We start from the raw sequence: 26,319 nt of genomic DNA on the forward strand, positions 1-26,319 counted from the left end.
TCCCAACACATTCAAATTCCTACTGCGAAGTGAAAGAAGAGAGCCCCGATATTCACGCAACCAGGTATTAACTAAACACCCGAAAAAATAATGTGCTAGACTTAAAAAATGAACCTTAAAAAATGTCCATTGCGCTGTCCAAACAATTGCGTTTCTGTGAAAATAATGCGAAGACCATACAACATTACCAAAACGTGTGCCCGCCGGACAAGGTGAATAACACTAAACCAAAGGCATAGAACACTAACCTTCACAGATTCTCCTGAACCGGTAAACTCCTGTTTCAACACTGCACTAACCTCAATCTCCTCGGCGGGTAATCGAAGTAAAACCGCCTTGGGTGCTTTCGTGAGCAGTCCGTTGTCTTTTTCAGTGGCTTTTAACATCGAAGTCGGCACGCCGGTTTTACTTCGATTACCCGCCAAGAAGATTGAGGGTAGCAAGGAAGTCGCCTTGTTTTAACAGAGGAAGGACCTGCTGTAATGTGACCATATGGAAGTGGTCGGACTGTATGTAAAGATGTAGGAGTCTCAGGTCTAATATAGGTCTGAGGGAGCCGTTCTATGTGTGAGATTCTCTTGTGACATGGGACGCAGTCTGAGAGGTATTGTTGGAGGAGTGGAAGTGAGCTCCAGGCAATAACCTGACTGAACTATTTGTCTCACGCACCTGTCTGTTGTGATGGAGTTCCAGACAGGTAGGAACTGTTGTAATCTCCCTCCGACAGGAGTGGAATGGTCTAGGGAGAGGGGAGGGAAGTCACTGTTTGGGAGTGGAGGCAGTACGGGAGTTGTTACCTATGCCTCTACCTTTAGTTTTGTTGCCTCTGTATCCTCCTCTGAAATAACCTCTATTGGGCGAGGATTAGGTGGGTGCTTTGTAAGAAGAGGAGGCAGTATCTGTTGGAAAGTTTCTGGAGGCGCCCCTGTAAGAGGAGCGACGAAAGGACGCTCTGGGAGTCTGAGTTTGTAAAGCTCCCATGGACTTTGCAGTGTCAGTATACTTTTTTTTTTCATTTTTTGGGGGAAGTACCAACTGTAGGACCAAAAAGATATTGCTGGTCAAAAGGTTGATTAAGAATACTTGTTTGTACCTCTGGTTTGAAACCAGAAATGCGCAGCCAGGCACGTCTAAGTAAAAGTATGCCGGTATTTATTGCCCTTGAGGCTGTATCAGCAGCATCTAAAGCGCAACTGATGGAAGTATTAGTAATGACCTTCCCTTCCTGTATTAAATCTGAAGCCCTGGTCTTATATTTGCCTGGAAAATGTTCCATAAGGGTTTCAAGCTCATCGTAGTGAGCCCTATCATACCTTGCCAACAGAGCTTGGGTGTTGGCAATTCTCCAGATGTTGGCTGCCTGAGATGTCATGCGTTTGCCTGAAGCATCTAAAAGTTTGGACTCTTTATCAGGGGGTGGAGCATCTCCTGATGTCTGAGAATAAGCTCTTTTCCTGACGTTTGAGACTACTAACGAGTCAAATGGCAGCTGGCCTTTGATATAGGCTGGGTCAGTTGGAGCGGCTTTGTACTTTTTCTTCAACCTTGGATTAATTACCCTCAGGTGCGTGCTTTACAACCCCTTTGAGCATTGGTAAAATGGTTGTGGTTTTATGCGATGGTAATAATGTGTCCATAAGGAAGTCGTCATCTACTGGATCAGTGTGCAGATTGACCCCATAGAAGGTTGCTACTCTATGAATGAGTTGTGCGAACCCTATAGTGTCATCTGGAGGAGATGGTCTAGAAGGGTATGCGTCACCTTGTGGCAGATCTGGGGCATCTGGTGCATTATAATCTTCCCAAGGATCATCTGATGGTCCAGGAATATCATCTGGGTCATCTAAGGGTTTCTCATTTTCTATCCCCCCTGAGTTATCATCCTCATCATCATCTGCTGGTGCAGAACTGTGCGGGATGAATGGTGAATGTACGGGGGAAATGTCAAGGTCTGGTACCTCTGGAAGTGGTGAAGGTCCCCTTATAGGAGAAGTCTGAGCATGTTTTTTGAGAGGGACTGGAGGTGTGGTGGGAGGGTCCTGTTTCCTTTCAGCAGGCCCAGTAATGGCACGTCCAGTGTTTGGATAAATAAGAAGAGTCATTTGTTTTGGATCTGGGCGAGCATCCTTTTTCGGCACTGACTTGCTTTGCTTGGGGCGGAGTTGTTTAGAGGATTTAGCAGTGTCTATTACAGTCTTTGAAGCAGATTTTGGTTTCAGTTCCGAAGACTTGTGGTCAGAAGCTTTCTTCGGCTGGTGTTTTTTGTCCGGATCCGATGTTTTCGGATCCGGAGTTATTGGTTCCGAAGCAGGTTTCGGGTCGACAGCTTTAGGTGCGCAAGTGTGTTTCGGTGTCGAAGTGGACTTTGGTTCAACCGGTTTAGGTACCGGAGTTGGCTTCGATTCGACAGTTGCTGGTGTCGAAATTGGTTTTGGTGCGGAGTGTGTCTTTGGCTCGACTGATTTGGGTACCGAAGTTTGCTTTGGTGCCGGACTTGTTTTCGGTTTAAGGACTTTTTGTTTGTCGGAACCGACAGGCTGACTCAAGTCTGAGTCACCTAGAGGCTTTTTGGGAGTCTTTGTTGCCGGGCCCGAAGGCGGGACGTCGGAAGTTTGTGATCGGTATGCACCTGGGCCCGAAGGTGGAGGTGGAACAGAAGCCTGAACCGGTAAGGGGGTGTCATGAGGGTCGACGTCGGTCCTCACGACCTGTTGACCAGCTGGAAGGGGATCGTCACCGTCTGCATGCTCTTCGGCTCCAGAAGCTGAATCCTCTGCTTCAGAAACGACAACGTCTTCCTGCTGATCTTCTTCAGACTACGAATCAACTGGAGTCTCCCCGATGATAATGTCTGGTGCCGATGAAGAGGATTGTGCCACGACTCTACGAGCGCGACGGTCCCTGATAGTCTTCTTGGACCAGAACGAAGCGCAGGCCTGGCAATGTCGGCTCTCGTGCTCTGGGGAAAAGCACAGATTGCACACCTCATGTAGATCAGTGTGGGGGAATTTGTGTCCACACTGAAGGCACTTCTTGAAGGGTGTTCTTTCCATGAGCCTAAGGCCCAATGGTGCAGGTGGGCCCAACGGCCCCGACGATCGCTGGAATCGAGAAGTGCAGGCTTATTCGACGCGAGTATGAAGGAAATTGCGATTGAAAACAATACCGATGGTAGAAATCAAGGAATGGGTGTCGAAAGGAGATCGGTAACGGGACCGAGTGACAAACACATCGAGCCGAATGGCGGAAAAAAACAATCTGAAGATGGAGTCGATGCCCATGCGCACTATGCTCCAGAGGAGGAGTCATCTACCATACAAAGACTCTTCCGGGACAACAACAAAATGTAATCATCCGGGCCCACCACCAGATGGCGATCTATGTACTAGTGTGTGATCTGCAGCCCATATGCCTCGAACTGTTAATTTCAGTAGTTTTGTGACTATTAATGTCTTTGCAGTGATAATATAGCAGTGTCAGTAGCAGTAATTGAATAAGTAGTAGTGGGTGTGTTCCTCACAGTTCCTTGCCAGCTTGCACCATCTTGAAAACCAGCTGCATTATCTATAAAGTCCTTACAACTGACACCCCTGCCTGTCAGGATGGCAGCTCATCATTTCCTTTGGCTCTTGAATCACTTGCAGCCATGAGGCACAGTGGCGCTGTGCTCATGACGAGCTGAGCTCGTCATAATGGCCGTGGAACGCCCACGCGTGGATAATTCCCCTGCTGTGCTGCGCGTTCCATTAAACGGGCGTGGTCATGAGCTCGTCATGAGCACAGAGCCACCGTGCTGCATGACGAGCCGAGCTCATCACAAGCACCGCTGTGCCGCGCGCGGACCCCTCCCCCCCGCATCGGTGAAGGGGTTAACACTGGGCCGTTGTTTACTTTTCGCTTTTTCTAGTGGGAAGTCAGTAAATTTTGCAACCAAATGACTATCCTCCTGGGTAATGAGAGTGGGAAAGCAGAAGGCTGAAGGCTGAAGTATGGCAAATATTTTCTAACATACAACATCGCAGTCAAAATATATCAGCAGCAAGTAAACAGCAAATGTCTACTGAACATACATCAAGTCAAATACTGGAAAAACATACTAGCTCAACTGAAATGTATTTTCTGAACGCTGAAGGAAACAAAGATGACAAAAACATCAAAGCAAACCATGACACTTCACTTGTGTGAAAAATATACACAGAAATCAAATTTCCATGTATTGTTATGCATTATATAGGTTGAGCAGTACACCTGCATGCCTAATGCAAATGTAATGGTTTCAATATAACATGTTCTCTTTGTATATGGCAGCTGTCCCTAACTCCATTCTTTACTCCTATATTTGTGACAATGTGCTGCAGAATGCACCACTGTACGCTTACTACAACCACACCATTACCCCACTGATTCGGCATTGCTCATTTGATGCACTTTGTGTAGCACTTGCTCTAATTTTTCAAAAGCCCTGTGACTTTAGTGACAAAATAATGACGGCCGCACCCCAACTCTGAAAATTGGTTCAGCACCACTGAACAGTATCAATATTTGCAGTGGTACCATTATTACAAAATATATAAATCATCAGGAGAGTAACAGCAGCAGACATAGCATTAGCAACAATAGTACAACTATTAATAGTAACCGTACACTACCAGTACTAGTAGCACTTAGGGTGTGCTGAAAGTAATATTAGCATTTAAAGTTGTAAATAACAGTAACTGGTGTAGTAACACAAGGACCAGCCTTTCTAGCACTGACGTCGGTTGCAGCAGTATTAGTACCAATATTATTAGTGCCATTAGCAGGTTTAGTACAGGAAGAAGTCGGACCTATAGTATTAGTATCCAATGCTTGATACTATAATAATGTAAGCTGATGGGTACACATTCCCTAGATATGTGTTTCAGCGGGCAAAAAGTAGCACAAAATGTCAAATTCTTACTGTACAAGTTCTTGTAACAAATGAATACATTGCAATGGTTGCCTTTGTTGCAATTTCATTATTGGAGGGTTAAAAGGTGTATACAAAGAAGAGACACGTTTTAATTAGGAGAAAGGAGTAAAAGAATTTAAAAAATACAAACTCGAAAGGACATTTTGACTTGGGAATCTGGCAGCATTGAGAATTTTAAGAAAGGGTAACATTTTCATTTATGAAAGGTGCATGTCTCTTTTTAGAGAGTGGAGAAGGATTTAAAAAAGGGTTCATTAACCTGGCCATCGATATGATTTTCCTCAAGTATATCTTTAAAAAGTTAATTAAATAAAAGGAGGCATTTTTTTATCCCGAGTAGATTATACTATGCTCTGTGAGATGGGATTATTTAAAAACTTTCAGCCGTAAATGTGCTCTGCAATCCTTGCCCGTGTATAAATACACAAAGAATAAGGATACGATGCAGATCAAGCGTATCAGCCAATGAATGAAATATGAATCTCTTACAAAAACACTTGTATACAAACCAGTCTCCGACAACACTTATTCAATGCCAATGCAAAACATAGCTTTAAAATAATAAATGTTTAAAGTCTGCATGGTAATTATGTTAGAATGCAAAACAAAAATAATGGAATGCATGTTGAGCAGAGGTAGGGTAGAGTGACTAACCAAAGCACGCTCAGCATGAAAAAGCGCCCGCTCAGCATGCCCTTCCTCCTCAAATTGGGCGGTGTAGAAAAAGGAGTCCTCCTTAGCAGAAACATAACCCTCTTCTGGAGAAAGCTGCAGAGAGAAGGAAGCTCTCAGTTGGATCAGACGACAGATGATACACAAAAGCATACACAGAAATGAAATGTTCAGGAAAGCAAAGGAAATGGTAGTCAAGAAACACCATAACACTGGGACATATTTATGAAACTTAATTTAAGACAATGGAGAAAACTAATTTTCTATGTGGTGGGCCACTCAAATGAAATAATTAGCTACCAGTTTCTTAATATCAGATTTATATTGGGATACACTTGGTCCCATCATCTCGTTTATAAATGTTAACACATTTTCTCACATAATTGTGCCTTCATTTACCAAGATACGCCCCATTTAAACAATCCTTTTTTCATTACCTCTATGGAGGCAGACCACCACCACAGGCTACCCCTCACCCCCTCCATCCCCAATTAACACGACAGGCCCTGCAAATCTGGAAACCATCGATTAAGGCCCTCCAGCGAGAGGGCAGGCTGACTGGAGAGCCCCTCTATGGCATGGTACCCTTCTGCCGATGTTTCATGGCTGGACAGATTCTGGGGCTGGGACTCCCTAGGTATCACCTCCCTGGGTCAAGTTATGTGAGGCAAGGACATTAAATCCTTACTGAACTGAAGGAAGAGTTTGGTCTGAAAGGTCCACAATTTTAAAGATACCTGTGGATGAGACATGCCCTCCAGTCATTCTTAATCACGCTTTCTGAATAACCAGAGTACGCACATCCCTGTCCAGCAAAAATGACTATAGCTCTCCTTTTCGGCAGGGGACAGGTATCTATCATATACAAATCCAAAATAATCAATGCACCAGACTCCTTCCCGAAAAGTGGAAGGAGGATCTTGGGGGACTGCATGATGTTGAGTGGGTGATGGTTATAAAGGGACCTCCGGAATCAGCGATAACTGCACGATTCCACCTAATACAATTCAAAGAGTGACATCACATATACTGACCCCACAGTGACCATGGCAAATGAACAGAATGCCTGGCCCTACTTATCTTCATTGCAAGGTGGTGGTGGGTGACTTTATACCCACAGTGTGTAGCTGGTTGATCCTTCGCCCCTATTGGGACTTTCTTCAGGCAGCGCCTACTGCTATCATCAGTCGCCCGGCAGCTTTACCCCCAAGATGCCCCTCTGTAATGTAAAATATGATGAGGGGTTCACACATGCTGACCGGACAGCGGTCAGACCTGTCCTAGTGAAAGGCAAGAGAGATATAGCCCATTACTTGCAACAGGTGATGGTCCCCCAATGAGGGCACGGAGGGCCAAAATGGTCTTATGCTTCCTAAAAAAAAATACCGGTGTATGAACCTCGTGGCTGCCCAAAAAAATATGCAAGGGAAGGCCGCAACCATATGGAGATGATGATGGATATTTGAATACTTCTTCTTGGACATACATTATTTTTATTTCGGAATGGGCCAGAAATTATCTATGGTCATGATACATCCTTACCAGGGTCCAAATAGTACTGAATGGACATGTTTTGTGTTTTTTTGTATAATTACCGATGAGAAAACTCAATTAAAATAACTTTTTTTTAAACAACCTTTTTTGCGTTCACTCCTAAGACACAAAAAGTATAGGGGAATGAAGGAACATGTGGAAAGAACTATGCCAAAGTTTGACCGTCTGCATGTGACATTTAAAGGCTGAATGTGACATTTAAAGGCTGAAAGGGCTGAGACAGCTGCAGCCTTTGCAACCCTTAAGAAACAGCAAGCAATGGTTGTATGGGCAAATGGCTGACTTGTTGATTTGGATAAATAATGTCACAGAATATTGTGCCATAGGCTAAAGTATTGGAATAATCACAATACTTTCTGCAGAGATGTGAGAAAAATCTAGGATTCTTTGAAATTTCTTTGCAAAATGCTGTAGGACCTGCCTTGGGAGTTCAGGCTAGATTGTTCCCATGAGGCACAGGGTCAAGGCTGATTTGCATATGGCGAGATCTAAACTGGGAAGGCATGGTGAGCAAAAGAATGATGCATTTAACCCAGATCTCTTGACTGGGGGTGAATGTTTTGATTTATTCTGCATTCCACCCATCAATTGTGTACATTTTGCTAGAAGGATGAGTGGGCACTTCATGTTTACATATTCATCTCCACTGGTCTTCCAGTGTGACTGCTCTTTGGAATTCTCTTCCAGCTCCACTCCGCTCAATTTCAGATCTGCTTCCTTTTAGGAAGACCTTGAAGACTTTTCTTTTCTCCACAGTTTAGCTTGTTTTTTGTCCAGCTTTCTTAATCGTGTTGTGTTATTCAGATCTCCAAGCGCCGGGACGCCACTTGGCTGCGGCATCCGCGCGCTATATAAAAAATAGTTAACATAACATAACATAACATAACATAACTCAGAAGGGATAAGGTAGCCAAGGCGTAGCCAGGGCAGGAGCATCACACTCTGGACTGCCAGCCAAGATCCAGCTAAATTAGAGTGTCCTCTTTTCTCCGAGTCAAGAACAATAATGCATTCTAGGGAGTAGTGAGAGGCAGAAGCAGAAGAAAGTGTAAAATTATTCCAGACACTTACTCCTTACTAGTACCATTCCAGTTTGTTTACTCCCACATTAACAAGTTCGAGACACTGACATATACATCTTGACATAGTCTCACGGTTATCCTACATTTCAACCTTTGAAGACACTCGTCTATAACCTTTTCAAGCACAAAAGTCCAAGCCATTTTAGGATTTACAGCTTTGAGAATACACTTAATGGAAAACATTTAATTTTGTTTCCTTTCCTATTGTACAGCAAAGTGGCACTACTATCTAGCAATAGTATTTTCAGGATTTCAAATTGACTCTTCTTCCTTGATCGGATATGTATATAAGATTTCCTGTCCACAAAAGTAATTGCATGAGACCTGAACTTCAAATTTCCAGTCTTGCGCATTTCTTACACAAGATATATTACCAGAAGCATTAGATTAAATGATTCAATTAAAGCAAACCAAGACTGTCCTGCCAGAATTCACCTACTCTTATGATGAAACATCATGACCAGACATCTGGTGGCCTGGTGACTCAGAACCATCGGCCCTCCTACTATCAGCTCTTTAACGTCACTCCAGATTTCATTGGAAGTGAAATATTATTATCCGCTCATCCCTACTCCTTTATCTCTCTGCACCTCTTCTCTCTATTGCACTGTAGGTACTCTTGATTCTTCTGTTTCTTTCTATCTGACCTATCTTCCATTTCCATTAGTGTATCCCATCTAGTCTGTTTTTTCATTGTTGCCAATCTCTCTGAACTACTGTCTCTCCATTTCCTCCCCTGCTCTTGTCGCTATCCTTCACTAATCCCTCTATGTTTCTTAGAATGTCTTCCTCCCTCTACATCGTTTCCATTCTATGTCACTTTTTCGTATTCTCTCATTCTCTCTACTGGGACCTTACCATTTTCCACATGCTAACTTGGTACCCCCAGGAAATCCCCCTGCCATATCAATGTATGGTGGATTCCCAGAAATTCTCTAGAGCTCAGGTGTCTCCACCAAGCAGAGTAGGGATATCAGAAGGACAGGGCTTGCAATACCTTGCTGTAGTCTGTAACTTTCCGTTGAAGGCTTGTGTGGTAGGCCGAGCTGGCTTTCCGTGGAATCTCCTGAGACTCCAGGAGAGACTGTTCCTATCTCTTGAGCATCCGAAGGAACTATGGTCTTTCAAGTACTACCTTCTCTGTTCTGTACAAGCACTCCAAAGAAAAAACCAAAACCCAGGAATTCCGTTTTTGATACTGTGCACATGGTGGGTACTGGCAAGGAACTTCCACATTCTTCAGGTATGTCTCTGCACACCTGAGTAAGTAATTAATGAATTACAATGGTGCTTTGTGACCCCTGGCTGTGAGGAAACACGAAACATCACTCCTGCAGAGTCACAGCAGTGGATGGGGGAATCCTAGAGATGCTCCACAGCTTGTGCTTCTGCACCGGGTTCTGTTTCTGTCAGAGGGCCTATGCCACTAGGGGTGACACATCCATAAGTGGAACAGGGATATTACCCATGGCAGTATCTTCCACTGCTCTGTTATTTTCCCACCACAGCCAGACTTATATTGCAATCAAGTATCACATGGTGTGGTGGTGGTAAGGTAGTGTCTTCGACCATGTCTCTATAAAGACATCATGTTAATCACAAGAATAACATACCCTGAGTAGCCCGCACATCGAAATACAAGCTTTAGAATGCATTTATTCAGGAGGGGTGTAATACATTAAAACCTCCCTAAAGAAACACAGATGTTCACTGATGAATTCTGAAACTAGATTATGGCTTTACATCAATGGAACAAGCCACAAGTTACCTGGTATTTTAGCAGCAAGCTGCTTGTGCATTTCACACAATGGGTCTGAATTGTGTAAAGCAATCATAGGAGCAGTTCCAGAGAGTATCAGGCACAACTAGAAGCGTTTTTTTGAACTTGTCACATTCTCAGAGCTTACACTGTCTTACAGTTCTCACAAATCGCCCAGTATTTGTCTTTAATTTATTTAAGCCTTTTGAAGAAGCTCTCACTAACTCTGAATCAGCTTCTGTGAACCTGGGTGGTAAGGAAGGAAATAGCAATTTGGTGCAATGGCAAGCATTAAAAGTGAAAACTTCCATCTGAGGCAACATGCTCCCCCCGAAGACTCACGATTGGAGTAGTAAGCCAAGTATCACGTCCGAGCGTATGCTGCTGGGCATGAGGCTCTTTTTCACCGGCTGTCTCAGCTTGGGCCCAGGCGAGGCCAAGAGAGGGCAGTGGCTCACATGTGCAGGCAGGGGGCCGAAAGGAAAACCCATACTGGAGCGGGCCCCACACATGCTAGTCTTAGTCCATGGCCCAAGTCCCTGAAGCAGTGGTGTGATCGACATTAAGGAATGGGTGGTAGGGCCCGAGAAACTGCTGCCAGAGGCATCGCCATCCCGGCGGCAGCTGCGCCTTCAGGCACCCCCTCACCCCTCGGAGGAGAGGTGCAGGGCACTGGAGCGGCCACCACTCATCCTGCACATCTGCATTGACATTGGGGAGGCACAGGGGAGGGCGGCTGGACTGCAAGTGACTTTTCCTTCCTTCAAGCCCAATCGGGACCCTGAGTGCTGGCCTACTGGTCCTGGAGCTAAGGCTGGGTTGCGAGCCCCCATGTTTCAGCGCTCCCCTGCAACGTGGTGATCCCTGCCCACGTGGCACCTCTGGAGCAGGATTGCCCTGTAGCAACGACTACATTCATCAGGCCGCATGGTGCCGACTATCTGGCCCCTGCTGCAATAAATGTTGTATTGGACATGCCTGGCGTTAGAGGAGCTCACAATAAGTGTATGACCGGGTGCAATCAAAGGAGACAAGACCTGCAGCTGGCATTGGCGCAGCTGCCCCTGTGGTGGTCCTCGTGGTGGGAAGGGGTCTAAGGAGGGGCTGCGAGGTGGAGGCCCAATGTTGAGGGGTGATCTGTCACTTCCTGGAGAGACCCCCACCGGGTCCTGCTGGAATGACTCGGTGACGTGGGGCCTGCCGTCTTGACCCCTTGGCCCTGGACTTCTGCCTCCTCTCCCCGGACGTAAGACCCCACCATGGCACAGGATAAGCCTTATGCTCCGCGGCACAACAGAAAATAGACAAATATTCAAAGCAGGTGACGTTGGCAAACAATGTTGGCACAGTGGGTGGCAGGGACACCCGCTCTGAGAGGCTACAGACATCCTCCATCCTGCAGGCAATCCAAGACCTCAAAGAAAACATGGAAAGCAAAATGGGGGATCTGAAAGTAGACCTATACTTAATTCAACAGGACTTACGGAATACAGTAGACAGAGGTGGAGGGCTGAGTCTCTAAAGTAGAGGACATAGTTAATTCACATGAGTCCCTCTTCACATTCCTGGTGGTGGAGATCGGGCCGCAAGAATTTGCACATTGTGGGCATCTCGGAGGGGACTGATAGGGCCAAGCCGACTTCATTCACTATTGACTGATAAGCCCAGCCTCGCCGCTTCATAGCCTGAGTGTCTAACTATGCCGATCGGTACACCCACCTTCCGGTAGTGCGCAGGATTTGGTCTCAATTGTTTTAATCCTCCTCAGTAATGACCTTTCCAGACTACACAATGAAGGTTCAGCAGCAAAGGAGATCTTTTAAAAAAGTGAAGAAAAAACTCATAGCCACGAGCATTCAATATATGCCCCTCTACCCAGCTCGCTTGAAAGTCATCTTCCAGGATAAATCCTTGTTTTTTTGATACTCCGAAGTTTGCCTGGGACTGGGGAGAGGAGTGACCCAAACTGAGCAGTGGTGGCTCAATTCCTTTGAGTGGGTTAGGGAGAGTGTGAGAGGCGAGGGAGAGAGAGACCCTTTGGGTGAATGGCACACGCCTCCCCATCGCAGATCCCGCTGTCAGGTGTGCAGGGCTCGCTCTCTGAAGCCGGAGAGTTGTTATGTGAGGTGGGCGGCTGCATAGGTGGACATGAGATACTCGCAGAAGGTTGTGGACTCTGACTCGCTGTTGCTCTTGCAGGAGCCACTGGCTTGAGTAGCCCTTCAACGACTTGGCGGGTGTCTGCATATTTTCCCTAAAAGGCATGGTGTGGCTCAGAATTGTTGGTAATCCAAGTCTCAAACAGTTTTATCTTATGGTTTTGTGTTTGTTGGGGTTGGCGGAGGGGAGGGTGAGGGATCGTTTAGGAGGGAGGTTGCAGGAAAGACTCAGATCACAGGTTATCGCAGTTAGCTACTGTACCTAGTTACATCATAACAGGTACTTCTAGATGTCAAAGAATGAGGTGGGAGTTGAGGAGGAGGCAGATTGGAGGGGAGCACTGGTACACTTGAATGCATTCACTTTACAGCCACCCAGAACACAAAGATCGTCACTTGTGCCGCCACTACTTCGGGCAAATGGCTGCTTCACAAAAACACGCAGTTCCCAGGAAGCTAGAGTCCTCTCGTGCAATATTAATGGCATACTGGACAAGATTAAGTGATGGGTTAATTTAAAAGCAGTCCACAAACTTAACCCCAACATTTTAATGCTCCAGGAGATGCATCTTATGGGCAATCACTGCCCCTTCCTTGCATGTAGGGGTTTTTCGCAGGTGTTAACTCATGGTTCCACCGGGGATAGAGGAGGTCACCCTCTTGATCCATTGGCATATTCCCTGGTGGTGTCCACAGACTGGCATGACATCAAGGGTCGCTATATGGCGTGACTGGCACACTACAGGGAGCCTGTTTCCCTTCCTTGCATATATGCTCTCCCACCCCTCACATCGGAGTTTGTGGGGAAACTGTGGCGACTTCTTACAGAGCTACCCACCACCCTGTGGATCCCCAGGAGTGGGATATCAATAGGTTTAACAATTGTGGTCAAGGTCGCTCATCCACTGTCCCCTCACTAAGATCTGGACAGTAAACACACAGTGAACTTCCTGAATAGGAAGGAGGAAATAATCAAGACGGGAAAAGGATCTATGTGCACTTGAATAGAAGGTGTAACAGCGCTTCCCAGGGTGGTGTGCCCTCAACATGGCAATGATGGGCATTTTGTGCAAAAAAGTTGAGAGAAGTGTGGGGCTGGCTCCAATCATGGTTGAAGCACTGATGGGAAAGCTTGTTATACAGCATATGCCTATACTTCAGATATCTAGGCTGGTCAAGCTTTGGTACTGGAGTAACTGGATTTTTTTGCTATAAAATACCTTCAGGTCTATATATTTGAAAGAAATAGTTAAGCTACTATAGACCTGTGATGTTAGGTTGGTATTTTTCATTGACATCAGAATGGTAAATTGTCTATGTACGACTTGGCATTGCTTTCATGACTAATAGTTTTCAGATTTGAAGGCTTTCCATGTAGACAATAATGTGTTTTATTCCTGAGGATGGACACTTTTACAGTGCTAAATTTACAACATTTTTATTTTTTTGTGATTAAATCTGAGCCCCCTACTCCTATCAATAAAACCCAAGTCTTAGACATTGACCAAGATAATAATTTCATAGAGAATTGCAGAAAGGATAAGTAAATCAGTAGAATGGATATCTTCCTGGAATGAAAGAAGTGCTGTAAACATATTCAAGCAGTAAAGTCAAAATGATAATGCAAGCAAGGTTGAGTATGAAATGTTGTGAGGTACCAGCATTCAAGTGAAAGAGACACACAGAATGGAGAATAAATCACAACAATTAAATGTTTGACTCAGACCACTAGAGGAATTACATAATTCTCAAGTGTCTGTAAAGCAACCTTGCTTTCCCTGTAAAACTCAAATTTCTCCAGAGACACAACATGTTTTCAGCTGCAACTGCAACTAATCACATTTTGGAAGGAAATTAAATGACTTTTAATGAAATCAAGAACTTGAAGATGGATTATCTCGGACTGCAAGACAAATCTTCAGACATATGTGATTTTGATCAACCGTCTCAATAAACTTAATATATTTTGTTTTATTTGGTCTTCAATTGTGTCACTCTATGTGTCTGCTACTTCTTGAACTGTTAGAAATCAGCTGTATAGGTCTGTGATCATGGTTTTGTGTCTGCTTTTTCAATCAGCTCAATTCTCAGTGTGTGCTTTCAATTGTCTTATTTATAGGCAATAAAACATTTATTCCTACACATTTAAATAACAGAAACCACCAATTAAATAGAATTCAATAGTTAAATGATTACCACAAATATACCAGTAATTGATGTCCTAAATTGTGTACAGTATCAATGTGACTGCATACAAAAAGGCTAAACAAAAGTCAAATGCTTACCGGTAATGGCTTGGTAACACCAATTCTCACTTTTCCAGCAGGTGCGCCTTTCAACGCCTGTACAGCTTCATCAAGGCTGGCATTCTCCAAATTGATCTCATTCACAAACATAAGCCGATCCCCAGGGAGAAGTCTCCCATCTTGCTCTGCTATGCCGCCAGGAACTAACGAACGAATTACTATTACTGTGCTCGCTGGGTCAACTGGGTCCTAAAAAAATAAACAGACCTATAAATTGTAATCCTTTTAAAACGTATCTCTGCATATTACAAACCATAATGCGCAGGTGACCTCTGGCTAAAATGCTTGCAAAAGCATGCTCTTTCATTTGAGTATCAATCACCTATAAGCAGTGTAAGTGAGCTGAGAACACATTTTCCCCATAACATCGCATAAAAAGAAAAAACAGCATAGCTGCAACAATAGCTTTGCAGCTTGTACATATATTAGATTGGCATGGTCTAAATATTCCAATCATTTAGTGGTAGAGACCAGAATTACAAGTCGTTTTCTCGCAGTTTGGGGGAAGCGTAAGTTCAGCCATTGCCCAGGTGGTGGTTTTACAAACAAGGTTAAAGGTACTGAAAATACATGCAGCAGGTTTAAATTAAAACGTTCTATGAAAGCACATCGATAATTTCAATCTGATGAAGTTGCAACAACTCCCCCTGTACAGACATTGGCATATAAACGTCTCTTCATATGTGATATAGTATAAACTTGATGGCACTCTCATTAAGCAACTGTAGCTAGTGAAGGACATGGCCAATTAAAACTAGAAGACAATACTTTATTTATGGATGATTAAAACAGGTGTCTGCCCAATTATTGCGTTTATGTCTTTTATTTTGTGGCCAAGTATATGTCAGCTGTATGTCAGAAAACATGCCTGTAAATTCTGTCTGTCTTGGGCTCCTCATCATCACACAGAGGTCACAGAATGCGTGGGCTGACTATCAACTTGAGTAATGTAATAGAGTTGGAATGAGATAGTATTTATATTTTAGGCAAGCTGAATATACATAGTTTCTGAAATTTTAGTGGTTGTTTTCCTAGGGGGAGAGAGAACAGCCTCAGAAACTAGCCTGAGGAAATTGTCAAAAGGCAGCTGTTCAGTCAGGAGTGAATCCTTTATGTTTTAAAATAATCTTGTTAGCCTTCTTTTTGATGAAAATTGGTTTCTGTCCTAAACATTTTACCTTTTTTTAAAGATGCCCAGTCAGAGAAATCTCACTGTGCTCATTAAAAACGTTGCACCCTGCCCTAGAGATGTACGCATGAAGAATAATTTACTTTCAGAAATACTTTTTTCTCTATCTAACCACAGATTTTCACCTTCGAATATTTCCCAGGTGTCAGGCTGGATCTGGAAAATCTTAGGCAGTACTTTTGAGTGCCAGTAGGCGTTGTCAATTGGTTCTGTGTCAACATCATCCGCATTGGAAGTGATGTTGTGGTCCCCATGTAGGCGGCACTGTGGTGCCCTGATGTTTCTTTTGTGACTATTTCCAAGACCCCCAGAAGAACGTCTGTAATGGCCTCATTAAAAGGGGGAAACGGCTCTCCAGAGCTTGCTCCCGAAAGAAACACCATCATCAGGAAGATGGTCTTGGCCTCCATGACTGGCAGTTGCAGGTCAAGAACATTTTCTGCGCTACGCACCCTGGTCACAAAAAAGCACCTTCCTTTGAAATGGGGCCAGGAGGAGAAAGCATGCCAGATTCTGGGAAGGTATCCAGGCCACTGGTGTCACTCGACTTCTCATACCAGTTTTCTTCCTGGTCGGGGTCCTCTTCAGAGAGTCCATACCCTTCTTCACCCCCCTCCGCCCCCGCTTCAGGGAGGAAGGGTGACAAATCCAGGGGTTCATACGGCCTGGGCGGCGCCGGAGTCTACATTAGGACAGCGTTGTCTCGGAATCGGAACTCATTATAGGCTCATCATCCAGCGGCATCAGAAGAAATGGGGCAGGGGTGAGTGGAGGCATCTGTGACTGCGTCAGACCGGATCTGTGGGCATATCCAGAGGGGCCCGCTGACATCTGTGGTAAACCCACTAGCAGTAACCCAGCAGAAGCACCTCTCAGCTCCGTGTGGCCTGACGTCGCACAAGAGGGAGTCGGTTGGCCAAAACCGGCCTGCATGGCATTATAGAAGTCGTTCACTTGGTCAAGGGGTCGCTCCAGCTCGGGAGAACTTGGGGAAAGCGCAGAGCAGAGCCAGCCACTGGCTTTGGAGGTGGAGTTCGGGAGCAGTGCTTCAAATCAGAGCTTGAATGGGGAAGCCAAAGAGCACTTTGACTTCTTCTTCTTGTGCTCCTTGGAATTACCAAACTTCAAGGAAGTTGTTTTGGAGTGGAAAGAGGACCTTTCGCGTGAACGGCTCAGAGAGCAGCCACAAAATCTCCCTCAGGAGCGGGACCGGGAATGATGATCTTTTTAAGTCGTGCAGCCAGGAGCTTCATCGCCTGCTCGCTAATTGCCTTGCGGCTATTGACTTGCACTCAGTACAGCCCTTGCAGTTGTGGCTTGATCCTAGGCACCATAGACAGACGAAGTGGGAATCAAACACAGGCATTTGTCTGTGACATCCCCACAGGTTTTAAAGCGCATAGGTTTGGAAAGGGACATATCCCTAGCACAATAGGAGCAATTGCTCAAAAAAGGGTTGACAAAAAGTTGAAAAAAGCCAACAAAACTGAACAAGGTAGATTACTGGACCAACAAAAAGCAACCGATATCAGCCCACTGGGGTGGCGCATACATGGGCGCTGCAACGTCATTTCTGGTGCTGATGATGTTGCCGCAGAGCCCTTCGACGCCACTTAACTGGTGCGCACAGGTACTGCTCAAGATTTTCCAGATCCAGTCTGAGGCCTGGGGAATATTCTAATTTTAGTTTTAAATCTCTAACAGAATGAAGTGAATTCAAGCCACCCTGCGAATGGCCTTTGGCCTGCTTTCCCAGACAAGAGTCTGGTTTGACTAGTGCTTTTTCTGTAACCTTATGAAGAGAAGCATTTCATTGTCCAACACTGGTGAGTGTGATTATTTACAGTATCCAACGCCCGTTTACCCTTTCCTTCAGCCAGTCTGCACAGTTGAAAGGTAGAGTTAAGTACTGTTTCGCAATAGGTTTGGTTGGTGTATCTAACAAAAGCTATCGGTGCATAGAGTCCCAAGCATAGATTTATTATTGGAAGAGAAGTAGAGGTTTACTGCCAGCTTGCCTGATAGAATTAAGACAAAATGAGAGGCACCTATTTAGGTTGTTAGGAAAAAAGTTTAGCAAACTTGGATCAGCTGCACATTACCAACCTTAATGTTGAAATAATGGACCAGGCCATCTTCCCTGGTTCCGTTGTTTTCATTTCCAGTGCACTTACACTAAACTTTAGGATTTGAAGGCACTGCTGACGTCTACAGTAAAGGTTTCTGACAAGGACAGAGAGAAAGTTCTACCAGGTGACACAGTGATATAGATCCATTCATGGAGGTCCTCCAAAAGTGAGGTTTGCTTTTTCTGAGCGAGCGTGTGTCAGTGAAGCAGTCCACATTTCCCATAAAAAATGTAAAAATACCCTATGAGGCAGGAAAAAGTGGCATCTGACATTTAATGCTCCCACACATAGTTAGTAAAAAACTAGTGAGGTACTGTGGGCATTTAAAGAAATTAGCTGGATGTGTAACTGCACTAGACAGCTGTGAAAAGGCATAATGACTGAAAATAATAGAGCAGTGAAAGGCCGAAAAAGACAAAATGACTCTCTCCCAGCAAAAACCACATAGGTAGAGCTGTAAACAAATAAAACTGCATTTTGTTAAACATTTACTCAATGTTTCGTGTCATTGAATTAAACACATTTCTTGGTTTGACAGCATACTATACCCAATCCAGCAGGCTAATGTCTTACTAGGATGTATGACGTTATAACGCATACTTTTACAACGCATACCTTTACAACAAATTTTTAACAACGCAAATACTATTACAACGCATGTATTTACAACGCATGTTTTTACAACGCAGGTACCTTTACAACGCATACCATTACAACGTAAGTATTGGTAAGTATATATTAATTTTTTAATTGTAAATTAATTGAAATTAATGTAATTTAATGTAATGTAATTTAATTTAATTTAATTTACTTAATTTAATTTAAATTTAATTTTACTTTATTTTTACCCTGTACCCCTGTACCCCAAAAACCCAAAACTGACCCTAAACCCTAAAAATACCCCTTTATCCAAAAAACCCAAACTGACCCTGAACCCTAAAAATACCCCTTTACCCAAAAACCCAAAACTGACACTGAACCCTAAAAATACCCCTTTACCCAAAAACCCAAAACTGACCCTGAACCCTAAAAATACCCCTTTACCCAAAAACCCAAAACTGACCCTGAACCCTAAAAATACCCCTTTACCCAAAAACCCAAAACTGACCCTGAACCCTAAAAATACCCCTTTACCCAAAAACCCAAAACTGACCCTGAACCCTAAAAATACCCCTTTACCCAAAAACCCAAAACTGACCCTAACCCCTAAAAATACCCCTTTACCCAAAAACCCAAAACTGACCCTGAACCCTAAAAATACCCCTTTACCCAAAAACCTAAAACTGACCCTGAACCCTAAAAATACCCCTTTACCCAAAAACTCAAAACTGACCCTGAACCCTAAAAATACCCCTTTACCCAAAAACCCAAAACTGACCCTGAACCCTAAAAATACCCCTTTACCCAAAAACCCAAAACTGACCCTGAACCCTAAAAATACCCCTTTAACCAAAAACCCAAAACTAACCCTGAACCCTAAAAATACCCCAAACTGACCCTGAACCCTAAAAATACCCCTTTACCCAAAAACCCAAAACTAACCCTAACCCCTAAAAATACCCCTTTACCCAAAAACCCAAAACTAACCCTGAACCCTAAAAATACCCCTTTACCCAAAAACCTAAAACTGACCCTGAACCCTAAAAATACCCCTTTACCCAAAAACCCAAAACTGACCCTAAACCCTAAATATACCCCTTAAAAAAAAAAAAAACATATAACATTTTAATTATAATTATATACTTACCAATACTTACGTTGTAATGGTATGCGTTGTAAAGGTACCTACGTTGTAAAAACATGCGTTGTAAATGCATGCGTTGTAATAGTTTTTGCGTTGTAAAAGTTTCGTTGTAATGGTAGTGCGTTGTAAAAGTTGCGTTATAAAGGTAACATACCGTCTTACTACGTAGAGTAAGTTGTCTGTTTTAGGTGCATTCCCTGGATTAGGATTTCAGCAGTTCATGCAGATATTGACTCTATTTTTAGGAAATCAGTATAACATCGAGGGAAGTAAGAGTATATGATGCTTTTATTTAGAAACAGGGACAGCATACATACCAGATTAAGTGTCATTTCAAATGGAATTAAATTTATAAAGAAAAGTTTTTGTTTACAAAATTGTGTAATATAATCACATTTAGAAGTTGAACCATAATATGAAGACTTTAACTTGTATAGACAATCAACATATTAAATAAAAACGAACTGAAGTGATTCTGAAGGCATTTTAATCATTAGACTGCAATCAAAGGACAAAATGAACGGATTATGGAAACTGAATGGATTTAATGCCATTTGTTACCTGATAATCCAGTATGCTGAAGCCAAGTCCGATAGTCCCCTTTTCTAGCTCAATGTCTTGTATATCTGTCCCCCACATAGCCAATGGAGACACTTGCACCTCTTCAACAGTTTGACCAAGATCTTCAGGTAAAATAACAGCATCATCTGTTTCAGAAGATCCAATGTAGCGTCCAAAATCTATGAGAGACTAAATGAGAAAATGGTATTTAAAATAAATTGTCTCTTTACCTCTTTTTACACCTCAACTTTATCTGCTTGAAAGTCTTACCAGCCCCCTTGCCTTCTGCATAAGAACATGTACACAAATGGTGTTAAGTACATTGCCCAATGGGTCCACAGGGAGGATAATACAGATCACCTGACTTCGCCAAATTCACAGTTTACTACTGTATGATAATTTCGAACAATTTTAAAAAGCAGAATTTGATAAACAAATTGCATGCATCCATTTTTTGCAGCTACAACTATTTTTCTCATATTACATTACTGATACCACCTAAAAGTGATAAGGCAAAAAATAAATTGAGAAAGAATTCGTAGGAAGCTGGCTCTGTATATACTATGCCAAAAAGAGGCACAGTGTGCACAGAGTCCAGTGAGTCCCCAAAGGTATAGCAGAGGATAAAGTAGATAATACCTTTCTCTCAATTTAGTGGTAGCTGGGCTGAGCAGTTAGGCTTATCAGAGGGTAGTGTGAATGCATTTGGTGTACCTACTCATACAAGGCAGGAAATCACACTCAATGACTAATTCCAGGCCAATAGTTTGTAAAAATAATAGTTACTTTTATTTTAGGAACCAAGTTGAACTCATTTACAGGTAAAAAGACTTTTCAATTGCAATACTTTGAAGTTATTATTGACAAGAGGTTTATATAGCATCAAACAATTCTTCACAGGTGCATGAAATGCTTTTCAATGTAGTAAGAGATACTTTGTATTTGGGATCAACACCTAGTACAATACAGTGAGAGAACCAATGCAATCCTGTGGGAGGAAGGACAGGTGAGTAACTTACACGTAAATAAACGGTTTTCAGATCCAGACTACGTTTTTTTTTTCAACACTGGAAAAGGTTGGACAAAGGTAGGTACTGCACCACCGGTGCAACTGGGGCGGTTGGTGCAAAGGTCACTGGGCCCAATGTTATCCTATGGAGGTAGTTGGCACCTCAAAAAGGCACCTGTTGTAGGTAAGTACTTGCGTTCAGGGGCACTGCACCACCCGATGCACAGGAGCGGGCAGGTGCACAGTGTAAAGAAGGTGTTGGGTGCCCTGTAGAAACCAATGGAGATCCTCGATTGGAGAAATCAGCGGCATGTTCGGTTCAGAGGGTTGGTTGAAGGAATCCCACGACTGGAGAGGTAAGTTGAATAGTGAGGGTATGCCAGGACACCATTGGTTGGGCACTCCTAGGCCTAGGGGGTGCGGTGCAGGGGAGTCTTTCGGCGTCGGTTTTCTCTCACCAGATCAGGTCGCGGTCGGGCGGACCCTTAGGATGAGGCTGCAGGCTTCGAGGGAGAGGTCAAGAGAGGTTGTCCAAAGCTGGATCCCAGGTCAGGATCGCTGGGGAGACTTCACTGGGTCGGTGGGCCACATGAACTCAGGCCGTTGGTGTCGGGTGCAGAATGGTGCAAGTGTCATAAATCCGCCTGGAATTGGAGTCCTTGGGTTAGTTTCTTGCTGTAAAAATCCAGTGTCCACAAGAGAAAAGAGTCTTTGTTGAAGACAGCACAAGTCCCCAGGGTTCTTGGAGGTTGCTGGCTGTGGACCATGCCAGTTTCTCGAAGCTGGATCGCTGGAGTAGGAGACAGGCCTGTAGGGCTGGGGACAAGTCAGTCGTCTTCTTCACTGCAGCACAGCTCTTTAGTGCTTCTTCGTAGGTCGTTGCTGAGGTCTGGGGGCTGTAGACAATGGCTACTCTACCTAGGGTGACTATACCCTCTGGTTGCCATCTCCCTTTGGGGAGAGGGGTACATCACTATTCATATAGGGCCTAATTCTCCAAACCAAGATGGAGAATTCTGAAGAGGGGTTCACCTCAGCTCCTAGCCACCCTGAGTGCGTGCCAAACTAAGGTGGGCACTACTACTCTGCTTACTAATTTTATCAACTGTCCTGCCACAAAAAGTGGGGGTTAGACAAGGGGTGGGCATCTCCACTAGTTGGAGCTGCCCAAATCAGCATAAAATAAGGTGATAGCCTTTGAGGCTCACCGCCAAGTGCTGCTGTTCCTGCAAGGGGGAGGTGTGAAGCACCTCCACTAAGAGCAAGCTTTGTTTCTGACCTCCGAGAGCACAAAGGCTCTCACCCCATGAGGCCAGAAACATGTCTGGTACTGGCTGGTTGGCTGGCATCTACCAGTCAGCAAATACAATAGAAGCTAGTCGCTTTTCAGGGGCCATCTCTAAGATGCCCTCTGAGTGCATTTTATAATACATCCATCACTGGCATCAGTGTGGGTTTATTAGGCTGGGAAGTTTGATACCAAACTTTTCAGTCTTCAGTAAAGCCATCATGGAGCTGTGGAGCTTGTGTTGACAAACTCCCAGCCCATGTACTCAAAATAGCTTCACTGCACTTACAGTGTCGAAGAATGGATTCTGACACTGTAGGGGCATACTGCTCATACAGTTTTGCGCTCACCTGTGGAACAGTACACCCTGCCTTAGGACTGTTAGGCCAGCCAGAAGGGTGACTAACCTATGCCACAGGCAGTGGTGTGTAGGCATGGCACCCAGGAACTCGTGCCATGTCGCCACTTTTTTGTTTAGTTATCAAAAACATATAGCCTGCAATGGTAGTGTGTATGTGTTTGGGGTGGGGTCCTTTAGGGTGCCACAATACATGCTGCAGACCTAAGGGACCCTCTCCATTATCACACTGCCCATGGCATTACTAATACCTTTTACAAGGGTCTTAGATGTGGGCCAGAGTTGTGCCAATTGTGAAAATAAAAGTGCTGTTTTGGGAAAGAACACAGGCCCTGGGAACCTGATTAGAAGGAACGCAGGGCACACTTAGTCAAAGTGCATCAGAAATCTAGCAAAATGTGTGTGTGTGTGGGGGGGGTTACTGCAACAGAAACTCACTTTCCTACCCAGTTCTACCAGAAATGTGAAGAAATCCACAAACAATATATTGGCAGAGGCCGTGGTTATCACAGACTCTCAATTGGATTACACAATCTCCTATTACACTCATCTGTCAATTTTCTAAAGCGTCTGTGTCTGTGTTCTTCAGTAGTCTTTAGGTAAACGGGTTGCTGCCAGGAAACAATGTGGAACTGATCGACTGCTCATTTTGCACAAATCAGTGGTTTTCATTGAATCCTTAAGCCATCTTTAAGACTCAAAGTCCCCACAGGAAACCCTCCAATTACAAAAAAACAACATAAGACATAGAAATACATGCACACTACCACCCAAAATCTGTTCAAGGCCTCCAGTACACATGGTGGCTAAAAGTCTTGAAAATCTTCCACAGCTCAGGGACTCAGACTATGTGAAGTACTCACTGCTGGGATTGATCGAACAACCCAGTCTTCAAGTATAAAATCAAAATGTAATACTTTTTTAACACACTCCGCAAGTAAGCAATTCAAGGGGCTCATATCTCAGCCTTACACTTCACATTTCCTCAAATAATCTCTCCTGGAAAGATACCATCTATTAATTATTGAATGAAACTGATTTCAATGTGTTTTTAAACACCACTGAATAATTTAAAATGACAATGGTTTGATTAATTTATTTAGAAGAGTAACTGGTTCACATTTCTCAAACTCTGAAAACATACATGGCTCTGTGTATTTTGTTAGTGGAATCTAAATGTGGGTGAGACCGGGGAAAGAAGGCATAAACCTTTATAGTCATGAATTTACAAAGAATAGCATGAGAACACTGCACACAGAATTTTAAACACAACTATTTCAGAAAATATGGCGGAAATAGGAATAAACATTAATGAGCGCTATGGATCTAAGAATGACCAAAACTGTTTAGCATTGCAATTAAGCTGTTTATTTCATAGCTGAGACTGTGTTAAAAAAGGTAAATAGGAAGATGACACCCAGGAGCTCCTTCCAGGAGCACCTAGGCCCAGGGGCAGTGCTATGCTGAAGACACACGTTGAATACAGTGAAAACACCTACATACACTCAGGTACACTATGGGTTAGGGTACCCCTGTGATTGGAATGGCCTCCCTTATAAGGCCCAAGTACATATAGGACAGGGGTTAGAAACTACCTTTAAGTCCCTAATACAGAATAGGACAGGGCAGTTTAGAGGGCAGCAGTCTTTTCTGCACTTGCATATGTGTACTGCTGGAGCCCGAGGTCAGTTTAAAAGAAACCTGTGTTGCAGGACTGCTTTTAAAATGCCAATTGTGCCCAAACTCGACTTTCGGGTTTGGGGGACTTAAAAAGGAATACACTACAATGTTTGGGTATGGTAGGTACCCCCAGGGTCTCACCTAAGTGTTCAAGGGGTGGGGGGTTAAGTACTTATAAGGAGAATCCCTATAAAAAAGGTTGTTATATTCCCTGGGGTTAGTGAAAGTGCACATTTCACTCTCCACCTTGTTGTAAAGTGCTTCCCAAAATCGACTTTTGTTATAGGAGCACTGTGAAGATCTGCAATATTTTTATATATTCAGAACCCCTAAAGTCTTTCCTAGGTGTTCAAGTGGTGGGGTGGTCCATCCCCAGCCCATAGGTTAACATTGGAAGAGGTTTTTAGTTAATAACTGGAGACAGAAAAGGCCTAAAACTAGGATTAAAGGACTCAGAAGAATTATAAATCCAACACTATGGTATTGTTGAATTTCTTCTAAAATGTACAGACAAGAAGATATAAGACATTTTTGTCTATAAGCCAAAATTCAACCCTGTACTGCTCTGCACTGATTGCTCAGAGATAAGTGGGTGAGCCTTTCTGCTTTGGGGAGGTGCTAAATGACCCCTCGGGTAGATAGGTTGCTGGGCATAGGAATGCCAGAGCCAGGGGAAGTAAATAATGTTCTTCAAGGGAAGGGGAGAAAAGCTAAAGACATCAGTTTTATTTACAACTCTCCTATTTGACCCAAGGCAATGCTAGGCTTAAGAAAGGAATGAACAGATGCAAGGGAGAGACTATGGAGATTAACCATTCTAGGGGCAATATTACTGGGCGGCCCATCTAGCGGCTATCAATCAGTGCACATATCAGTTGCATAACGACCCCGCTTATCAGATTGACCGATGGCTCCTCCTGAGGGGCAGATTCAATGGTGTGCTCTATGCTCGGCCCTTACGGCCGTCCCTACCGGCCCAACATGGCATGCAGTGGCTATTTGGAAGGCGGCCAACAGGAGTCAGGGGTGGGAGGGTAGGCTCACGCAAGCCACGCCACTATGGCACAGTGAACAGCTCGGCAGGTTGATCTGGACAAAAGGTTTTGACAAATGTGCACCATTGGCATATCATGGATTGGTGACCTATGGAAGTCTGGGGATGTGGTGCCCTTCGCCCGGTTGCAACGGGAGTATGAACTTGCCAAAGCCAAATACTTTTGGTATCTTCAAATCAGACATGCTTTGCTTGCGTTTTTTCCCAGAGGTAGTGACCTCCCTGTCTCCTCCCCGCTTGAGGACATGATGCTTGATGGGGAACTGTTGGAAAAGGACATCTCCCTTATCTATAAGAAGCTCATTAATAATATGGTTGACCCTCTGATCAGCCTCAGGGCTAGATGGGACCACAATGTCGCGGGTTTGGACGACGAGGAGTGGCCGCCGGCGGTGGCCTCTCCCCGTGAGGTGGCCATCTCCTCCCGGCTCCGACTGGTTCAACTTAAGCTGCTTCATATATCCTATCTGTCGGGGTCTCTGTTGGTTCGTATGGGATATATCCAGGATGGTTACTGTGCGAGAAACTGTGGGCAAGATGGCACTTTCATACATGTTATCTGGGAATGTGCAGTTATCCAGGGGTATTGGCAACGGGTGGTGGGCCGCATGGAAGAGGCACTGGGGCAGGGGATTCACTGCAACATCAAGTTGGCGTTGTTAAACATCTGGGACCCGACCGACCTGAACTCTAGGGAGCGAATTTGGGTGACGCTTGGGTTCATGATTGCAAAACAAAACATCGTAGGGCTTTGGAGGGCTCCAAATCCGCTGACAATCGTGGGATGGTCCAATGACATGGACTGGTGCATGGTAACTGAGAAA

General features: G+C 44.2%; 1 protein-coding gene across 7 annotated transcripts in view; it reads right to left on the bottom strand.

Annotated features, from left to right (window-relative positions):
- Positions 1-26,319, bottom strand: part of MPDZ (multiple PDZ domain crumbs cell polarity complex component) — an 832,961-nt gene that overhangs the window by 561,883 nt on the left and 244,759 nt on the right. For 6 of the 7 annotated variants that reach the window (XM_078675898.1, XM_078675897.1, XM_078675895.1 and 3 more), the window contains exons 17-19: positions 20,107-20,295; positions 14,463-14,672; positions 5,606-5,719 (exon numbers count right to left, since the gene is read on the bottom strand). In XM_078675898.1, coding sequence (XP_078532024.1) covers positions 5,606-5,719; positions 14,463-14,672; positions 20,107-20,295 — 513 coding nt within the window. The remainder of the gene's footprint in view (positions 1-5,605; positions 5,720-14,462; positions 14,673-20,106; positions 20,296-26,319) is intronic. The other variant, XM_078675896.1, reaches the window with a different exon arrangement.

The sequence above is a fragment of the Lissotriton helveticus genome, chromosome 2_1 (genome assembly GCF_964261635.1).
Source record: "Lissotriton helveticus chromosome 2_1, aLisHel1.1, whole genome shotgun sequence".
NCBI classification, from domain to species: Eukaryota; Metazoa; Chordata; class Amphibia; order Caudata; family Salamandridae; genus Lissotriton; species Lissotriton helveticus.